Source organism: Sebastes umbrosus, chromosome 22, assembly GCF_015220745.1.
Source record: "Sebastes umbrosus isolate fSebUmb1 chromosome 22, fSebUmb1.pri, whole genome shotgun sequence".
Classification (NCBI taxonomy): domain Eukaryota; kingdom Metazoa; phylum Chordata; class Actinopteri; order Perciformes; family Sebastidae; genus Sebastes; species Sebastes umbrosus.
Window position 1 is genome coordinate 3832193 of NC_051290.1, and position 17506 is coordinate 3849698.

Below are 17506 nucleotides of genomic sequence, written 5' to 3' on the forward strand. Positions count from 1 at the left end.
CAAACAGTCAATATTCCACTCTTTGATTTTTGATATGTAATAAAGTGTAATTACATTTTTGTTCTTTGATGTACCGATTGACGTGAGAGTGACATTTCCTGTTATACAGCTGGCAGCTGGGTGCCAACGGTTTCTTCTTTTGCTTTCGGCTGCACACTCACTCTCTTTCTCATGAAAGAGCACTCAGGTTGTGTTCTGGGAAACAGCGTTTGCATTGAGATGAAAAAAATGTAACTGACGCAAAATAACATTTCCTCAACATGTGTCACTTTATAAACGTTGAACAGCAAATTTGCCCCAGGCCTCACGATTACACAATTAAAACAGCTGACACTTCCCATAAACTTCCATGTAATTCTTTACTGCACTTCAGCATATTAATACTAGACTAACACACATTTGTAGGCCACAACCTGTCTGGTGGGTCACACCAGCTCTTCATAATACAGTTACTAAGCTGTCTAAGTCTAAGTAAAACAGGCATCTCTGCATCATCATGAGCAGTAACTTTCCAAACATAATGGCCTCAACAAAACCAGCGGCATAGTAACTCCAGTAATACCTTACACCAAAATAATAAATATGAAAAAACGACAACAGTGTTACAGTCGATAAAGTGAAGTAGACATGAGTAGATGCAACTTTGCGCTGGGCGACGAATAGACATGAATACGCGTCCCTCTTGCGTTGAAATGTTTCAACTCGAGTGTTTGACGCACTATCACTGTTGAGACTTATTTTCGCCGTCTGTTGGGACCCGGAGCGCTACAACTCAACGTCAGTACTTCACAGAGACACAACAATAAAGTAGAGGGCTCCGGCGTATCTGGGCAACGTATCCTCATACAACGTTTCATATGATAGGTTACGAAAAGTTATTCCTCATTTTTCGTGCGTTCTCCTACGAATGTCCAGCAACACGTGTCAATCTCCGCATGTTACATGCTTACAGTCTTTTCAAAATAAACTTCGGTCTTCACAGGAAACAAATTGGTTAGGTTTGGAGAAGATTGTGTTTTGTTTTTTTACAGAAGTGGCGTAACTTAAGTACGGAAATTACGTGACAAATAAATCAACATTGACTTCTGGTTTCACACGGGACATGAACAGCGGTCTCCTGGTGAAAGTCTGGTGTTTTTTGACCCACCCATCCATCCTGACCTCCTCCCTGCTTGCCATTTGTCGCTCTTTATACTTTTTGGTACACCATGACATGGATTACATTCAAATTGATTTTGCGGTATGTACTGTATATGAAGTACAGTGCATTATTTTTCGTAGATAAAGCTACAAACAGTATGAGAACAAACTGATCTGGGACATCCACAACAGGTAAAATAGTGGTTATTTCAGTCATAGTTGATGGCGGAAGTAAACATTGCTAAGGTATGTGGTATTGAGGTAAACCTCTCCCATCAATAAGTTCTCCCATTGGCTGTTAAGGGCGAATATTCGCGAGTTGCAAAATATTCGTAAAAACACTCCAGTGGCCGTATTCGCATGACTAAATGTGAAGTGAAAATCCACTTTGAGTTTCGTCTGAACACACCTTAAGGGTTTAGTTAGAGGTTAAATGTAAATTTTCTCATCTTCACATTCAACTTCTCAGTTTTCTTCATCTTCTGCATTCTTCTCTTTATAGATTTCATGTTTAAAGTTTCTAATTTTCACTAATCCAACCACCATCCAACTGCTCAGAGACATAGGATTTGTGATGAACGTTTCTCTTTTCTGATTTTCCTCTCTTTTATTTTCTCTCCATCATCCTGTCCTGAGATGGACCGTCACACTTCTGCTCCCACAGCAGTCGGACTCTGTTGACTCAGTCTGCGTGCTGATTGGTTAATGTCTGCTCTCAGCATTTCTCATGATCCCTCGTACCTGCCGCTGAGGGTTCAGCTGTGTGCTTCTGCATCCAGTCCGCTGGATAATAACTGTGGTGTAATCCTTCAGAAGACACAATAGTCACAGCTGAGAGGACTCTCTGCTCTCTCCACTTCTCTTTGTCTTTCTTCCTTGTTTTTCATTGTTCCTTGTTCTTCTTTACGTCTGTCTAAAAACATCTTTCATAGACATAAAATGTTTCCCTTTTTCAGACAGTTTACGTCTTGCAGTTGTGTGTGAAATAACAGTGTCATCTCAGTTGCAAATGCAAAGCAACAACGTCGTTATTACAACACAGTTCAGACTCAGAGACGAGCGTCATGTAATGATTCATGTAAAAATCATGTTTATTTGGAAAGCTGTAAGAGACTATGTGGTGTTGAGTTCTTGTTTCCATAAATCATATAGAGTCACAATGGCCATATTTATGGGAAATATACCAGGTTGAAATTAGAGCTGCCCCCTTTTAGTTGACTAATCCGTTGTTTTGATCTTAGATGACTAAGATTTCTAAAGTCTAATCATCATTTGTCACGCTTTTTTCATGCTGAATGACTTATTTCCAAAAAACGTATGAGCACATCTCTGGTAAACACAAGATTTGAAGTGTTGCTTTTTTGTGATTCTTTGTGGAGAAACTCAGTTTGACAGATCTGTCAATTAAATCAACTAATCGACTAGTCTGAATTTCTTTGGTCGAGGACAACCCTATAGATGAAATATACCAGAATTGTAGCCAAAGTGGTTTTGTTGCCTAAACCTAAGCTAATGTTTTTGTGATATTCACAACGTCAAGCACGTGTTTACTGCAACCGAAAAGTGACACCGAGGGGTGTGACAAAGCGTCGGTATGTGACGAGTTGGGATGAGAATGCGTTGTTTTTTTCCCATTGGCGAAGGCATGACCCACCCTACTCTGCCTCTAATAACTCGTTGCCTTCGTTTGTTGGGTTGGTTAGGTTTAGGCATGAGGAGTGAGATTAGTTAGGTTTAGGGTAAGAATATCAGGGTAAGCCAACCAGAGGCAGAGTATGTCGGGCGGGTCTTGCCTTCACCATAGGAGGGTAAAAAAATATCGCAACCGCTAAAGTACGATGACGTAATTTTTTATAATAATCAGCCATTTGCTTTCCTTCGGGATAACGGGCTGTCTGGACAAGAGAAGGTTTTTTTTTCTTTCATAAGCTGAATTTCACTCTTTATTTTACTATTGGAAGCAAAAAAGTTCTTATGCAGCACACTTTTAAAATCCAGAATACAGTATATATACTGAAACAGTTAAAAGTGGCCACTCAGTCAGTGATCTCAGAACTTCATTCCATTCATGAAAACCATCAAATCATGTCCACTCATACAAACACAGTCTCTCGGTTCCCTTGAAGTGGTTCATCTTGGAGTCCTTAGTGTTGCAAACAATCTCTCCTGGCGGCAAAACTATAAACAAACAGAACTGAACTTCTTGTTCTTCCCACAAGCTGTGTGTGTGTTTGAGTGTGTGCATGCACAAGTAGCGTATGTGTCCAAATTGTTCAGCCATTGTTTTATTTCAGTCATATTTTATATTCATGTCATTTGTGAATATTTATAATTTTTTTCCAAAATGACTCGTGTGCGTTTGTGCATGCACACTCTCAAACCATCTCTTTGAAGTGTGTGTAGTTTTTCTTTTGTTTTTTTCATCTGCGTTCGTTGTAATAGCTTGCTCTCTTTGTCTCCGTTTCTGTCTTCCATCAAGCGAAAGGAAAACTCCCGGCGAACATCAGAGCTGGTTTTCTTCTTGATGTTCACAAACCACAGTGATCTGCTGGCTGGGAAATAAAAACAGATACGGGGGCATTGAGACATCACTCAGTCAATGTGCTGAGAGTCTAAACCGACCACCAGTTTCTGTGTGTTCCCCAGATGACTGGTTGTTAGACTCAATCTGAACATTTACAACCAAACAATATTGAAAAATGTGAGTTAATTTAATGAAGTTTTTGGTCTTCTTTGATCCTGTTTTTCTAAAATTGCATGGATCTTAGGGCGCATTCACAGCAGCCGTGTTTAATCCGGTTGAACCGAACCCTGGAGCGTTTACCCGCCTTGGTGCGGTTCGCTTGGGTTGGTGTGAACGCCGGCCTCGAACTCTGGAGCGGACCAGACAATCATCCTCTGGTTCGCCTCGAAGCGGTTATTTCTGTTGTGAACACCATTCGCACCAATCTCAGGAAATGTACCATTTATGTGTCATTTCATTGGTTAAATCCCCGTCCTACCAGCGGGTAGTCGTACAGTTTAGACCCAGCAGCTGCCGCTGGCCAAACCCCCGTTGTTTGGCTCATTTTCTGCAACCACTGTAGCATGAAAGTATGGTGGAATTAGCAAGCTAACTAGCCGCTAAATGAGTAAAATTTAACAACTTTGCTTCATCCACACACTCTTGTCATAGCGTAGTAAAGCACATCACACGAGTCGTACAAAGAGCCAACTATATGACTAAAAATCCAACGACATTTCCACCGTATGACTTTTGTTTGTTACATGTTTTGTAGTGATGTTTGTGACGTGTTTTCCGTACTTATGTTACATCCGTACTTTCCGTACATATTGCACTTAGTTTATATACTTATTTTAAGGCCAATCATGATGTTTTTTATTAACCTGAGTGGTTTTGTTGCCCCCAAACCTTCATATACGCGAGAATTATATGATGGAACGGTGCGTCTCTGCAGCGTTTACTGCTATTAACAGTTTATTTAAGCGGAGAGAAGTCACCTGGTCTCACTTGTTCCCAATCCACAACTATTCTGACCGTTCTGATTTACACGTCAGTGCTTTCAGTGCTCTGAGCTCGTTAGCATATACAGGCCGCCTGCCATCTGTTTGATTTGCATGCTGGATGTGCTTCTGCACATTCTTCAGGTGGTTTATAAAAACACACAAAGTTGCTTTTGCACTCTAGTATTATGCATGATTACCGATTCTGGAAGCGGTTTGATATCTTGATCTTCACTGCACCTTTTTGTTTTTTGTATTTTTGAGTGTAGTAACTAGTTGGTGCTCTTTGAATCTACAAAAGAAGAGTTGCTATTGTCACTCCTTCCAAGGAGGAAAGGCTAACAAATTGTGATGTGTTTTAACCATTTTCTCTTTAGTTAGCTAGAGGAAGGGGAAGAGAACAAAATTCACTATTCGGATATCTTTTTACTTTATACTTTATTACAGGAGTACATTTAACAATCACGGTAACAAAAAAGGAAAGGAAGAAGGTAGACCAAGAGATTCATATTTAAACTAAATGAACATTTTTTTCCTGTAAAAAGAAAATACAAATATTATGTACAGAATGACATAAGACAGGTTGAGAGAAACCAACAGGTGAGAGGAAGGGGAAGTGTAGTCGCATGGCACTTAAAAAATAGACATACCTCGCAAGTGCTTTCTGTTTTCCATAATTAATATCAAATAAAATGCAGTGATAATAAGTCTGAATAACCAAACAAATAATAATTATTACAGTAATCAAATCAACAATATTAACATTTTAAACACTGTTTACAATATAACTGAAATACATAACATTCTAAATACATCCAATATTTACCAAAGACCTTCTCATTTAGGCTAAAAAAAAACTCTAAATCTGTAATAGAATAAAAAATAGCATTTCAAATATCTTATAACAACAATATTAATCGTACAATAACATTAATATTAGGTTATTAGTAGACGTAAATAGCTGATTTTCCCCATGGCTTGCTAAAGAAAGGAATATTGTACAAATTAATATACACTATAATCTATTAATGCTCTTTTTGTTTTCACAAAATGAAAATATTTTAATCAGTATATATATATATATATATATATACTGATTAAAACATATATATATATATATAAAGGCGAAAAAAAATAGCAAATCTCACTTGATACAAACTATTGCAATCTAGAACTCTCAATTAGAAAATGTACACAAGAAAAGCAGCAAAAAAAATCTATTTTTATATATATTTTTATCATGAAGAAATCAGTGGTGTGGTTGGTAGAAAGAGTGAACAATGTCGAGCACAGGCAGAATCCATCTGGAATGCTATTGGACGACGGGATCGTCCAATAAGAAAAGCCCTCTGAGCGTGACCCTGCCCTCCCCTGAAACCTCATTGGTCCTTCTCTCTCTCTCTCTCGAGCTTCGGTTTGGAACTTAGAACTCTATCCAGGGATTCTAGAATGTCCAAGAGTTCCGCTAACAAGTCCCAGAGTTCTGTTGCAGAAGCTTTCCATATATGGGAAACAAGAACACAGTCCTCCTTCTCCGATTATGGAACACACAAAGCTCTGAGAGTTCTGATTGTGCAATCACCCCCCAAACAATAAATCTCTTATAGCTAATAAAGTTGCTTAAACCATGGAATTTATATTGTTTTGCATTCTTAGCGTTGATTGGAGGAGCAGCAAGACACAAATGTCACCTTCTCCACGCAACTCTGCCCCAAAGGAGACGGGAAAATCAAAAACAGCACACACACATTAAACAGACACAGAACGACAAAGCAACACTCAAGCAGCATGTATTTAGGTCTTCTCCTCTCCATCTCCACCTTATCCCTCTTCTGTCTTTTCCTTCCTCCTCCAGCGTCAGGAAGTCTCGCCGCTTCACGAGAGCGACTTCTTTATCCTCGTCGCGGGATAAAGTCACCGTCCGAGAGAGTACAATCTCAATGCAACTTAAAAGTGTAGTTTAGGTATCGAAGCACAGGTTCAGAGAGTTTACAAAGCAGACCTGGACCTCATTACTTATTGACTTGGATTCAGTTACTTTTATCTTATGTGGTGCCAATTGCGAAATTCATGTCGGTCGATTCTGCTTGCACCACCAAAATTGCTTCCTTGGAGGGTGGAAACAAAATGGTTGCAGAAGGAAATACTAATAAGTCAAGTGAGAGCGAGCGCTATTGGAAGCCCTGATATGTTTTTTCTTATACGGAGAGAAGGCGAAGGAAGTAATCGGTCCAACTCTGAAACTACAACAGTGAGTTAGTTACATTATGAGAGTTAAATACCAAAAAGCAAAGGCTTATTCGTTATTCACCACAATGTCTACTCTGCACCTGAGTTCACACATCACCACGGTTACTGTGATATGCTATATATATATATATATATATATGGGCAACATTTTGAGTCGATGCATATGGGCAATCAATGGGTAGCAGAGACTGAGGAAGAGAGTGATGCAAGGTTTTCACTAGAGATAAAGACAGATCATTTGCAGGTTATTTTACTCAGGCACTACTTGAATAAAAGCTCCGCGGTGCTTACCCTTGATATCCTTTCTATTGTTTTTTTTCATAATGTTGGTCATTTGAGAACTGAAGCTTATTCCACTGTACGATGCATGAATGGAAGCAATATAACTGTTGTGTTAAAAATCAATGAGGATCAAAAAATGTAGAGGCAGCTTTGTGAACAAAAACAACAGAAATTGCCCATTTACATCCATTCACAATGCTATGTGTTCCACCCGTTAAAATATGCAGCCGGTATATCTTCCCCATTAGAACTACATCCCTTATTTTCTCAGCCCTTTCCTTCACTGCCTGACTTGATATTTGACCCTAATTATTTGTACAAATTTAAGCCGTTCAAAAGTATTTACTGCATCATGATACGGTTGGCTTGAAGAAAAGGTGCAGGGCCAATCGGACAAGCTTGGCAACACAGTGTACCTGTGCCACAACCTGCTACCCAATGTGCTGTAATCCTTTTTACTGCATCTGTAAGCTAGTAAACAACTTGAATCTTGGTGGAGCTTTGATGGAAAGCACAATGCCACCACTGATCTTCAAATAAGAAGAAACCATGAGTTGTATCTTGGTGGCGCCGTGAAGAATTCTGGCTCAAAAGTTACCAAATTTGACCGGAAAAGTCTAGAACTTTCAGTCTATATATCCATCTTTTTTACCCTGCTAGACAACTGAAATGGTTCACTGCATTTGATTAAGCACAAGCAAAATGCTAAAATATCATATTCTTTCATCCTATACCCTGTTTCATCCATCTCGCCTTCCTTCCTTCCGCAACCGTCTTTACTTTTACTTTTCTAATTTCAACACTTCATTTCACCAAAAGTACCACCATACTTCTCTTTCTCCCATTGTGCACTACCCACATTCTCTTTCAAATTATATTACATAGCTTTTTTTTTTGTACATACATTTTGTTTGTATATTTCTTTAAAAAAATACACAGAATAGAGCATAATTAAGAACTTTTTTGGCAGCTTCTTCCTTTCTCAGAGGAAAGTCCCGATCATCATCAGGTGTAACAAGAGACGAAGACTTCTGCTTTTCTTTTAGTCTGAAAAGGAACCTCCAACTTGGCAGAGCAAAGGTGGAGAAGAAAAAATAACTCTGAAATTCTTTCTTTCCTTCCTTCAATCTTCTCCCTAAAGACTTCTTCGATCACTCACCCCACCCCCCCTTACTCGTCAACCCTCTGCCCTTCAAACAGTCGCTCCCAGCAGCTCTTCCGACTTGGCCATTATCTCGTTCTGGTTGGAGTCCAAGCCGTAGAACTTGACCTTCAGCCCGTCGACAGGGTGGACCACCGGTACCGTGACCACGCGGGGGAACGACCGGGTGGCCAGCTCGAAGCGGCTCGTGCTGGCCAGCTCGATAGCCAGAATGCGAAGGAAGAGGGTGGCGAGCTGCTTGCCCAGGCAGGACCGGACGCCACCGCCGAAGGGAAGGTAGTGGAAGCGTCCCTCTTTGTCTTCTCCTCGCTCCTGGCTGAAGCGGTCAGGGTCGAAGGCGTCCACATCCTTGAAGACAGCTGAGGTGTCGTGGGTGTCCCGAATGCTATACATCACACTCCAGCCTTTTGGAATCTGGACTCCCTGGAGATGGAAAGACAGAGAAATGACGTCAGTGGGCAAGTTTGTAAGGGTGCAATCGTGGATTTCTTTGGTGAAATCAATTCTGGAAAAGTTGTTGCACTTGGGCACATCAGCTTGTAAGGCCAGAGATTTGGGAATTTGGTATCTCTGGCTAAGCATTAGGAACTTTTCTGCAAAATTAGGCGAAATTTATCTTGTTTTCATACCAGCTATGAATAGGAGATGTGGGAATCAGTTGTGATCGCACTTTGTCCTTGGTAAATGTGCCCATAAACCTTGTGTTTTAGGGTAGTTTCCTGTAGTTTAATCAGATGTTCGAAGCTCTTCTTCTTTATTCTTTATAAGTTCTTCATAAGGATCCTAGACAATTATGTTCCAACGTCTTCTGAACCATTCATTTGAAATGAGATGGCTTTTTTTGTTGAGACCTTGACTTTTTGGGCTGTTTCCTGTAGATTGATAGGACTATGTTCTTATTCTTGATGGAACTTGCAAAGATACTAGATTTGAAGATGAATTTGGAAAGACGTCTTCATCAACAGTTGACATATGATAAGAGATTATTAAGTGGCTTCAGTATTTTGTCGGCAAATATTACTTGGCTACTCACGTCAAGTTCGAAGGTCTGCATGGCGGTTCTGTAGGCCCCTGAGACGGGCGTAAAGAGCCTCAGCACCTCCTTGATGACACAGTCCAGGTACTTGAGGCTCACGATGGTGTCCAGCCTCAGCTCTCCTGGCATAAGGCAGCCATTGTGGAGGAGACCCCTGGCTCTCAGCTCCTCCCTCAGACGCTCCAGGACGGCAGGGTGGCGGAGGAGCTGCATGATGAGTGAGGTGCTGGCACTGGCCGTGGTGGCGAAGGCGGCAAAGATCAGCTCGATAGTCGACTCCTGCGGGGTGATAGAGAGGCGAGATAGTGGATCAGTGCACTGGTTCCCAAACCTTTTGCAATACCTACTTATGAGCCCTCGTCACAAGTTATCTATGAGGAGTTCGACCATGGAGTGCTTCCCTCCTCAGATTGTTTCATTTTAAGATATTCAGCAGTATTTCAAAAGACAAAAGTCATAATAATGTTTGACTCTTCTCCACAAAGGGTTTCGAAAGCCTCTAAACACAGTCTCCATACCTGTCGCTATTACTATTCACCACTCGGCCAGAGCTGGGAAAAGCCAGTCACTGATATGGAAAATAAAGAGTATTTTTAGCATACCGGGGGCATTTAAGTTGATTTGTCTTTACTTTGTGGGTACGCCAACTGGTTTCTGCTTCAGCTTCTGATGGGCTAATTGCTTGACTCTTGAATAAAGGCGTCCGGAGAGTGGAAATATAGATGGTGGTATTATGTGCTGAAGGGTTCGAAATGTCCAATTATAGACACGATTACTGTTTTTGAGGTGGTAGCAATACAAAAAACACAATTTACGACTGAGCAAACTCAACCTTGCTTTGGGCAAAAACCCACCACCCCACACCTCAAGCCTGGCCATTTGTTTCGTAACAACACAGGGCCAAAAAAAAAAGCCAATTCATAATAAAAGTATGTTGTTTTTAATTCCTAAAAAGTAGCGTGTTTGGAAATATGAAGTTCAAATCCAATAATAACATTTAGTGCGCCCATTTTTAAGGTAGTGGAATAAATAACAGAGAGGCTGGGCAGCACGACTCTCATTATAAACCCCTCATCTGCCATCATCTGTGTCAAAACACATCTCTGCTTCACCCTACATATGTGTGTGTGTTTTATATGCGTGCGTCAGAAAACTGCAGGAGAGTGCTTCGGCATGGGCCTCTGCGACAGGGGCTCCCCAGTTCACTTTGAGTGTGTATTTATATACTGTATGTGTGTGTGAGTGTGTGCGTACAGGAGGCCTCTTTCAGACCCCTAGCAGGGGGAGTGTTGACTTATTTTTGGCCCTGGACTTAACCCAGAAACCACAGAGAGCGAGAGAGAGTTGAGTTTCCACAGAATTCCTCAGAATTACTTTAATAGGTAAATAGAGGGTGTGCCTGTCTATGAGTGTGTGTGCATGTGTGTGTTATACCGTTGCTATCCCTAAGGGCATCAGTTTAGCATCCCTGCAGTCATATTTAATATGAAGATGTATATCATAAGTCACTTTCATTGCCAAGATGATTTGTTGGAGAAATTACGATAATTGTTGATGTGTTCTGCTCAGCTACGACAGGTTTCTCTCTGGCAGCGCTTCACTGGGTAAACAGTGAGTGTGTTCTTCACGTTGTTACCTTCAGTTCCTGCATGGTGAGCTCGGTGCCGTTCTCTTTGGCGCTCTCCATCAGGACGTCCAGCGCATCGTTGTAATCCTTCCCCTGGGAACACAACGGCTTCTCCCTGATGGCCTTCTCTATGCTTTTCTGCAAGGTGTCTCGGGCACGGATACCCTGCAAACACATACAAAGAAAAGTTAACACTAGATACCAAGATTTCTTTAAATGGAGGAGTGAGATTGGTTAGGGTTAGGGTAAGAATATTGGGGTAAGCCAATCAGAGGCAGAGTAGGGCGAGTCATGGGGTTTCGTAATAATGGGCCATCTGAACAATGGCATGGCACTGGCGGAGGTACTGATCTGAGGGGAACATAGAAACGCTCCTGTACCCAAGCATCCATCAGCTTACGTTCCTCTTGTGATGTTGAGAACTCAAAAGAATGTTTCAGTTTTAGAAAATAAATAGGGTAAAAGCACAATTAAGGTGCTCGTTATGCTACCTAAGTAATTAAAACACAATTCATTAGCAACTACAACTTAGCATGAAGGGAATAGTTTTGTTTTTGGCAAATATTTCGTGACCAAAATACATCAAATGGAAAAGCTAGGGGCTTCTTTTTTGTAAGAAGAAAGATTGCAGCTAAAAAGGACAAGAGGATGTCAACACGTACCTTCCTGTAGCCGCTAAACGGCAGGTCTATAGGCAGGCTGAACAGGTTGTCAACAAAGTCCTGAAAGGTTGAGAACAGATGCCTCATCTCCTCCTCGGACACCCTGAATCCCAGCAGCACCCTCACCGCCATGGTGAACGACAACCTCTGGCTCTCCCTGTGGAAAGACAACCAATCAGGACCTCAGTCATATCCAATGATAGATCCTCACTTGCATTTACACCCTTTCTTCATAACTGTTCGAAGCAGCATGAACCTTGTCTTTGTGTTATACGAGTCTTACAGATTAGATGTTTCTACCTACGCTGATGATGTTTCGCTTTATTACTGTGGATAGAAACTGATAATGACCTTTACAATGTCTCTGATCGTTTCTACCTCAAATGATGATGTTTCTGCCAATAATGCCTCTTGCACCTGAAGCCAAGACTTTTCTTCTTTAAACTGTTGTGTTTTTTTAAAGACAACTGGAATGTCTTTACTTTCTGTTATATTTCGCCAAAAAGTTTCTGGCTTAAGATATTTTATAAGGTTCATTTTTCCATTGGTTGTGATGGCATTTGTAACTATGATGTTTCTATACACTGTATTGGCATTTCTATGTATAGTAATAATGTTTCTTTCTGCAGAAATAGTACAATATCCGGACCCACATTTCTACCAGCAGTAAGATGATGATCCTACCAAATTTTAAGCTCAGTAAAAATGACATTTATATCTCTTGTGTTTCTACACTAGGAGGCCCACCGTACCGTACCTGTAGACGTTGATGGGCTCGGGGTTGGAGCTCCACACTCTGAGGCTCTCCTGGATGACCAGCTGGATTTTCGGGAGGTAGGACTCCAAGGCCTCGTGGCTGAACACTTTGGCAAACACCTGGAGAGACAGAGTTAACAGGCATGTTCATAACACATACTGTGCAGACACAGATAAAGATCACCCAGGATTTTCATTAAATGCTCATAAATTGTATGACTTGGCACACGGACAGAAAGCGTAGAGGAATTTGTTTGAACCAGCGCAAGTCCAAGCAGAGGACAAAAGCACTGATTAGGCAAAAAGACTGCATACCGTAATCCCCTTCCCTCCTATTAGTACTGTAAGTACAAACACCAGAATGTCTTTATGAAACCTCTGAGTGTGGCAAATCCTGACTGACAGGGAGTGTGAACAGATGGCAGGAAGAACAAGTTTATTCTGCTTTTTTTTAATAGTTAAATTTATTAACACTTTCACCACTCCTACAAATTTGATCCAATCCAACTGCAAAGGATATACATTGTTTTTAGCCATGCTAGTGGTGTGGCTCATTGGATAGCAATGTTGTTGTGTTGGTTGAACTTTCCACCGCATTGGTCCAGACTGAAATATCTCAATAACTGTCAGATGGATTGCCATGATACTTGGCACAGATATCAGTTGTGCCTTGAGGATAAATTCTACTGACTTTGGTGATCCCCTGACTTTTACCTAATGCCACCATGACGTTCATGTTTGGGCTTTTAAGTGAAATGTCTCTAGATGGTTTGTCACACAAAAACTGTTTGGAAAAGTTCAGGTACTATCAAAAAAGTCGTTGGCAGGTGATTGGATGAACCATCTGTCAATCAAACTCTTGCCGAACCCAGTCGGGAGAAGAGCAAAAACATCTTTTCCATCGAGAAGAGCCTTCAGTGCCGTTCTTTGCTCTTCTTATGCTATTTCAGCATCTACGGTAACCTCTTCCGGGAGCCGCCGTTGTTGTTTTCGTGTGTCATTTACACGCCACAGGCTTAACGTTGTGAAACAGCTTTTCACATGTTATTTAACTCCACGGCGTTACTGTGAATCGGATCTCGGTTATGTTTACGTAACACTACAACGGTAACAGCCACAGTTAGCTTTAGGCAACTAAACCACTTAAAATAAGTATGTAAACTAATTGAAATACATATCTAAACAACGTAATATAAGTACAAATTGTCAACAGAAAACATGTAACAAACGTGACGAACTAACTTCAAAATGAGTCAACAACACTTTGGGACACGAACACCGGTCTTCTGTTTGAAAGTCCTGTGTTTGTTGGGCCCATCCACCTCACCTCCCACCTACCATAAGCAGACTCTCACCTTTTATTCTACATCACTAGCTCTGAGCGTAGCATATTCACACGGATGCGTTTGTATTGCAGTCAGTACGGACTACATGACACGCCAAAAGCAACAAAGGCGTTGTTATCGCTTGCAAAATGACTTACAAATTAATGTATCATTCATACGCCATTTGGTAAGACCAGGCTTCACAAAACTAAACCACGCTCTCAGCTGCCAGTAGCTCTTCACAGGACTCTTATTGGCCTGAACTCTGGTGGTCTGGACACAAATGCATACTTGAAGCCTGACAACATGGATTTTTTATGTGATCTCTTGATCCCGCTATTTGACAATCCAGCTACCGTGAGGCAAAATTGACCCGACAAGTACTGGATGGTTTGGCATGAAATTTGGTGCAGCCATTCCTTTCTCCCTTAGGATGAAATGTATTAACTTTGGTGATTCTATGACTTTTCATTTAGCGCCTATCATCAGGTGACACATGCACATTTCAATGACAAAAAAAACTCCAAACTTTGGTATTTAGCCTATTAGAACTATGTAAAAACTTTGACTTAATAGTCTGTACCCCCTTGATATGTTGCACAGTTAATCCTTGAACAAAGTTCCTAATATTCCCCTTCTTTCTCTCTCCTGTCACATCTCTGCAACATTTTCTATCCATTAATCCCCCTCGTCTCTCTCTTAAATTATACCTAGACGAGACTTTCCATCGTGTGTTCATTCTTATTCATTTTCTACGATGCCCGTTCCTCAATCATCTCCCTCCCTCTGTACAGAGACTTATACATTGTGGAGGTTTTTCCCTGTAGTCAGCAGAACTAGAATGACAGGCAGAAAAAGCAAGAGAGGAGGAGGAGGAGGGGGGGAAGAGTTAAGTCTTTCCTGGCTGCTCGTAGTATTTCTTAGTATGAATCAGTCACCAGTCGTCAGTGTTGTTTGGACAAATAACATTCCATCTGATTTAACCTCCAAAACTGCCCTTAAAACAGTCTTGGGAATGATTTAGAAGTGGTGAGGAGAGGAGAAAAAGCGAGCGGACTGGACTAGAATAGGGCTTTTATATTAATATGAATCAGTCACTAACACTTAGCTTTATTTGGATAAATAACATTCCTGTGCATTTAACCTTTTGAGCTCTCCCTCAAACAGTCACAATTTGGTAGAAGAGAATGGTAAATATCACCGCCGCTCGGGGCGAAATGTCAACTATTCGGTGATGAACACGAACAGTTGAGCTTTTTAAGCAATGATACAGTGTCTTAGAGTCTAATTCTTCAAGCTTCTAGTTTTTTTTATTCGATCAGCAATCGCAGGAGGGCGATGCAGAACATTGCCGAGCGAGTTCAGCGACTGGTACACATGGTTTGCATTTTCTGCCCAATGAAAATGGACTGGAACATTTGAACAAGCACATTTTATATTAGAGATGAATACTTCTGTCTAATGATCGGTGGCTGGTCCATCAATTCACGTTAAGAGCCTTAAAATCGTTTTGTTTCGCCGTATTAGTTGCTTTCCTTTTTTGTTTGTGTTTTTATGAGCTTCCTTCTTTATTATCTAACCTGCATTAACTCATAATTACATCTTGTCTGTGGTTTTTCTCAATTTATTTTATCGTTGTGGGTTCTTTTTATGGCTTTCCTTTTACTTTTTATAACCATGCAGATAAAATAAACTGCGCTTAACACAATGTACACTTTACTTTTAATAACTATGCTGAACATTAACATGCTGAATCTCATCGAAAACCCTTTTGTAAATGCATCTATCCAGAATTAACTATTGGAAAACCATAGGACCATGGATTTATAGCTTTTTAAGCACATCATGCACAAAGAAAAAATGAGTTTAATGTGCATTTGTTAAGTTAATGCAGTGAAATAACATGGTTATACAGACAAAAGTGTTCCTGCTGGTTTTCATTGAGACATAACAGAGGCTTAGAGGAAAGAAAGGAGCTTCTAGTGGGATTTGAGCCCCGGCCAGTAAGGGCATATGCGGTTCCTGAGGTCGTTGTTTCAGCCACCAAACCATCAGTTGGGCACTCGTACCCTTATTTTGTCCTCTACCTCATTTTCCTCTCATTTTCGTTCTCCTCCGTTGCCGTCTTCCCTGCTTGCTTCCCTCCCTCCCTCCGTCGCCCTCATGAATGAATGAACAATGAGCTGGTGCTGTGTGCGTGAAAGTGTGTGAATTACGTTGTATGGGTTTATATATATATATATTTATATGCTGTGTGTGTTAGGGAGTGGTTAGTGCAGATCACAGGGCACTCTAAGACGTTAGCAGCGCGACATTTCCTCTGCTGCCGCACCCTGGAGCCGCTGGTCACAGATCAGCTTACATGACCTGCTCTCCAACCCCGACCACAGGGGATTACACACACCGTCTGACCTCAAAACAGTCTGAGGAGAAAGCACAAGGCTGTCGTGGCCGTTCTTTTGTTTGCTTGTTAGATAGCGATAATGTCAATGTGTGATTGATTTGTCACTTGTGGTTCATCCATTGTAGCTGTATGAGGACGAGGGTTAGGGTTTTGAAGACTGCTAATTGGATTTGGGTGAAACTTGGAGGAAAGATTCATCTGTAAACTGTCTTGCAGTATTTTTAAAATGACATTGATTGTCCCATGAGGGTTGCCATGGTTACATGTTAAAACAAGCTGGCGTATTTGCAGTAGATTGGCGCCAAAAAAAGCACGAATACTTCTGTCTTATTTGTTTATCACTAAGTTACATCAAGTCATCTCTTGTCATTTGAGTAATCTGACTGATTACTTCAGGCTGGCTCACACTGAAAGATCTTAACCTTTACCGGAAGTCTCGTAAAATCTCTCGCAATCAATCGTGACTTTAGTGTAAACAAACATGGCGGACGACGGGCGAATTAGCAACCTTAGTTTTGGCACTACTTTGTACTGAAAATTCACAAAGAAAAAAGAAAAATATATGGATAAAGTCACCGAGACACGTTAAATAAACACTGCCGCTAATCAACAAGTTGGTCCTCCAGTTTTGAGCTCAATCTTACTACTATTTTATGTTTTATGTTTTATGTTTTACGTTAACCACGGTCGCCACGACTGCGGTTGTTGTTCCTTCCTTCTTTCAGTCAGCTTGGCTATCGTTCTTTCCCACGTGACTGTGTGACTCGTGTTTACAACATGGGAAGTCGTGTACACGATATGCTTGGCATTCAAGTGGTCAAGTCGTGAAGAACACCGCTGCTAAGCAACGGCAATATTAACGTTACTGTCGGCGTCTAGAAGCCACCGAGGCTAACAACTTAGCAAGCCAGCAAGCGGGTAACGACAGAGGAGAAAGATGAGACCGTTGGGAATATCAACATTTTCCTCAGACATGTTATAAAATTACAAAGAAAAACAAAACTTCCATAGCCTCCGCCATTTCTGACAACGTCAACAAACACGTCACAACTCGTGAACTCAGAGCTTTCAGAAACTTTCCACTTACGAGGTCGTGAATACGACAAGAAGGGGCGTTCATATGGACTTTTCTCGTGGTAAACGTGGTAAACACGACCCCATTTGAAGGCAGCATTATTCAGCATTCGGTTGTACTTAGCTGCACCCTCACATGTCACTTCTGGTTGCAACAAAACAAGATAGTGACAACCAAAAACCCAAACCGGCTTGATTCTCTTGTAGTGTGTCCGGCATGAGAACATCAGTTATTGAGTTATTTAGTCAATTACTCCTGTGGTTATGGTTGTTTTAACGCCTGT

At 41.1% G+C, this 17506-nt stretch overlaps 1 protein-coding gene and 1 long non-coding RNA gene across 3 annotated transcripts in view; one reads left to right on the forward strand and one right to left on the reverse strand.

Annotated features, from left to right (window-relative positions):
• The window catches only part of LOC119481473, a 178612-nt gene extending 166094 nt beyond the window's left edge, over positions 1-12518 (forward strand). For both annotated transcript variants that reach the window (XR_005205197.1, XR_005205196.1), the window contains exon 7: positions 12402-12518. This is a non-coding gene — a long non-coding RNA (uncharacterized LOC119481473). The remainder of the gene's footprint in view (positions 1-12401) is intronic.
• Positions 5066-17506, reverse strand: part of LOC119481470 (cytochrome P450 26B1) — a 41354-nt gene continuing 28913 nt past the window's right edge. The window contains exons 3-7 of the mRNA XM_037758425.1: positions 12421-12539; positions 11664-11820; positions 11011-11166; positions 9372-9653; positions 5066-8761 (exon numbers count right to left, since the gene is read on the reverse strand). Of these exons, the coding sequence (XP_037614353.1) occupies positions 8369-8761; positions 9372-9653; positions 11011-11166; positions 11664-11820; positions 12421-12539 (1107 nt within the window). The 3' untranslated portion in view covers positions 5066-8368. The remainder of the gene's footprint in view (positions 8762-9371; positions 9654-11010; positions 11167-11663; positions 11821-12420; positions 12540-17506) is intronic.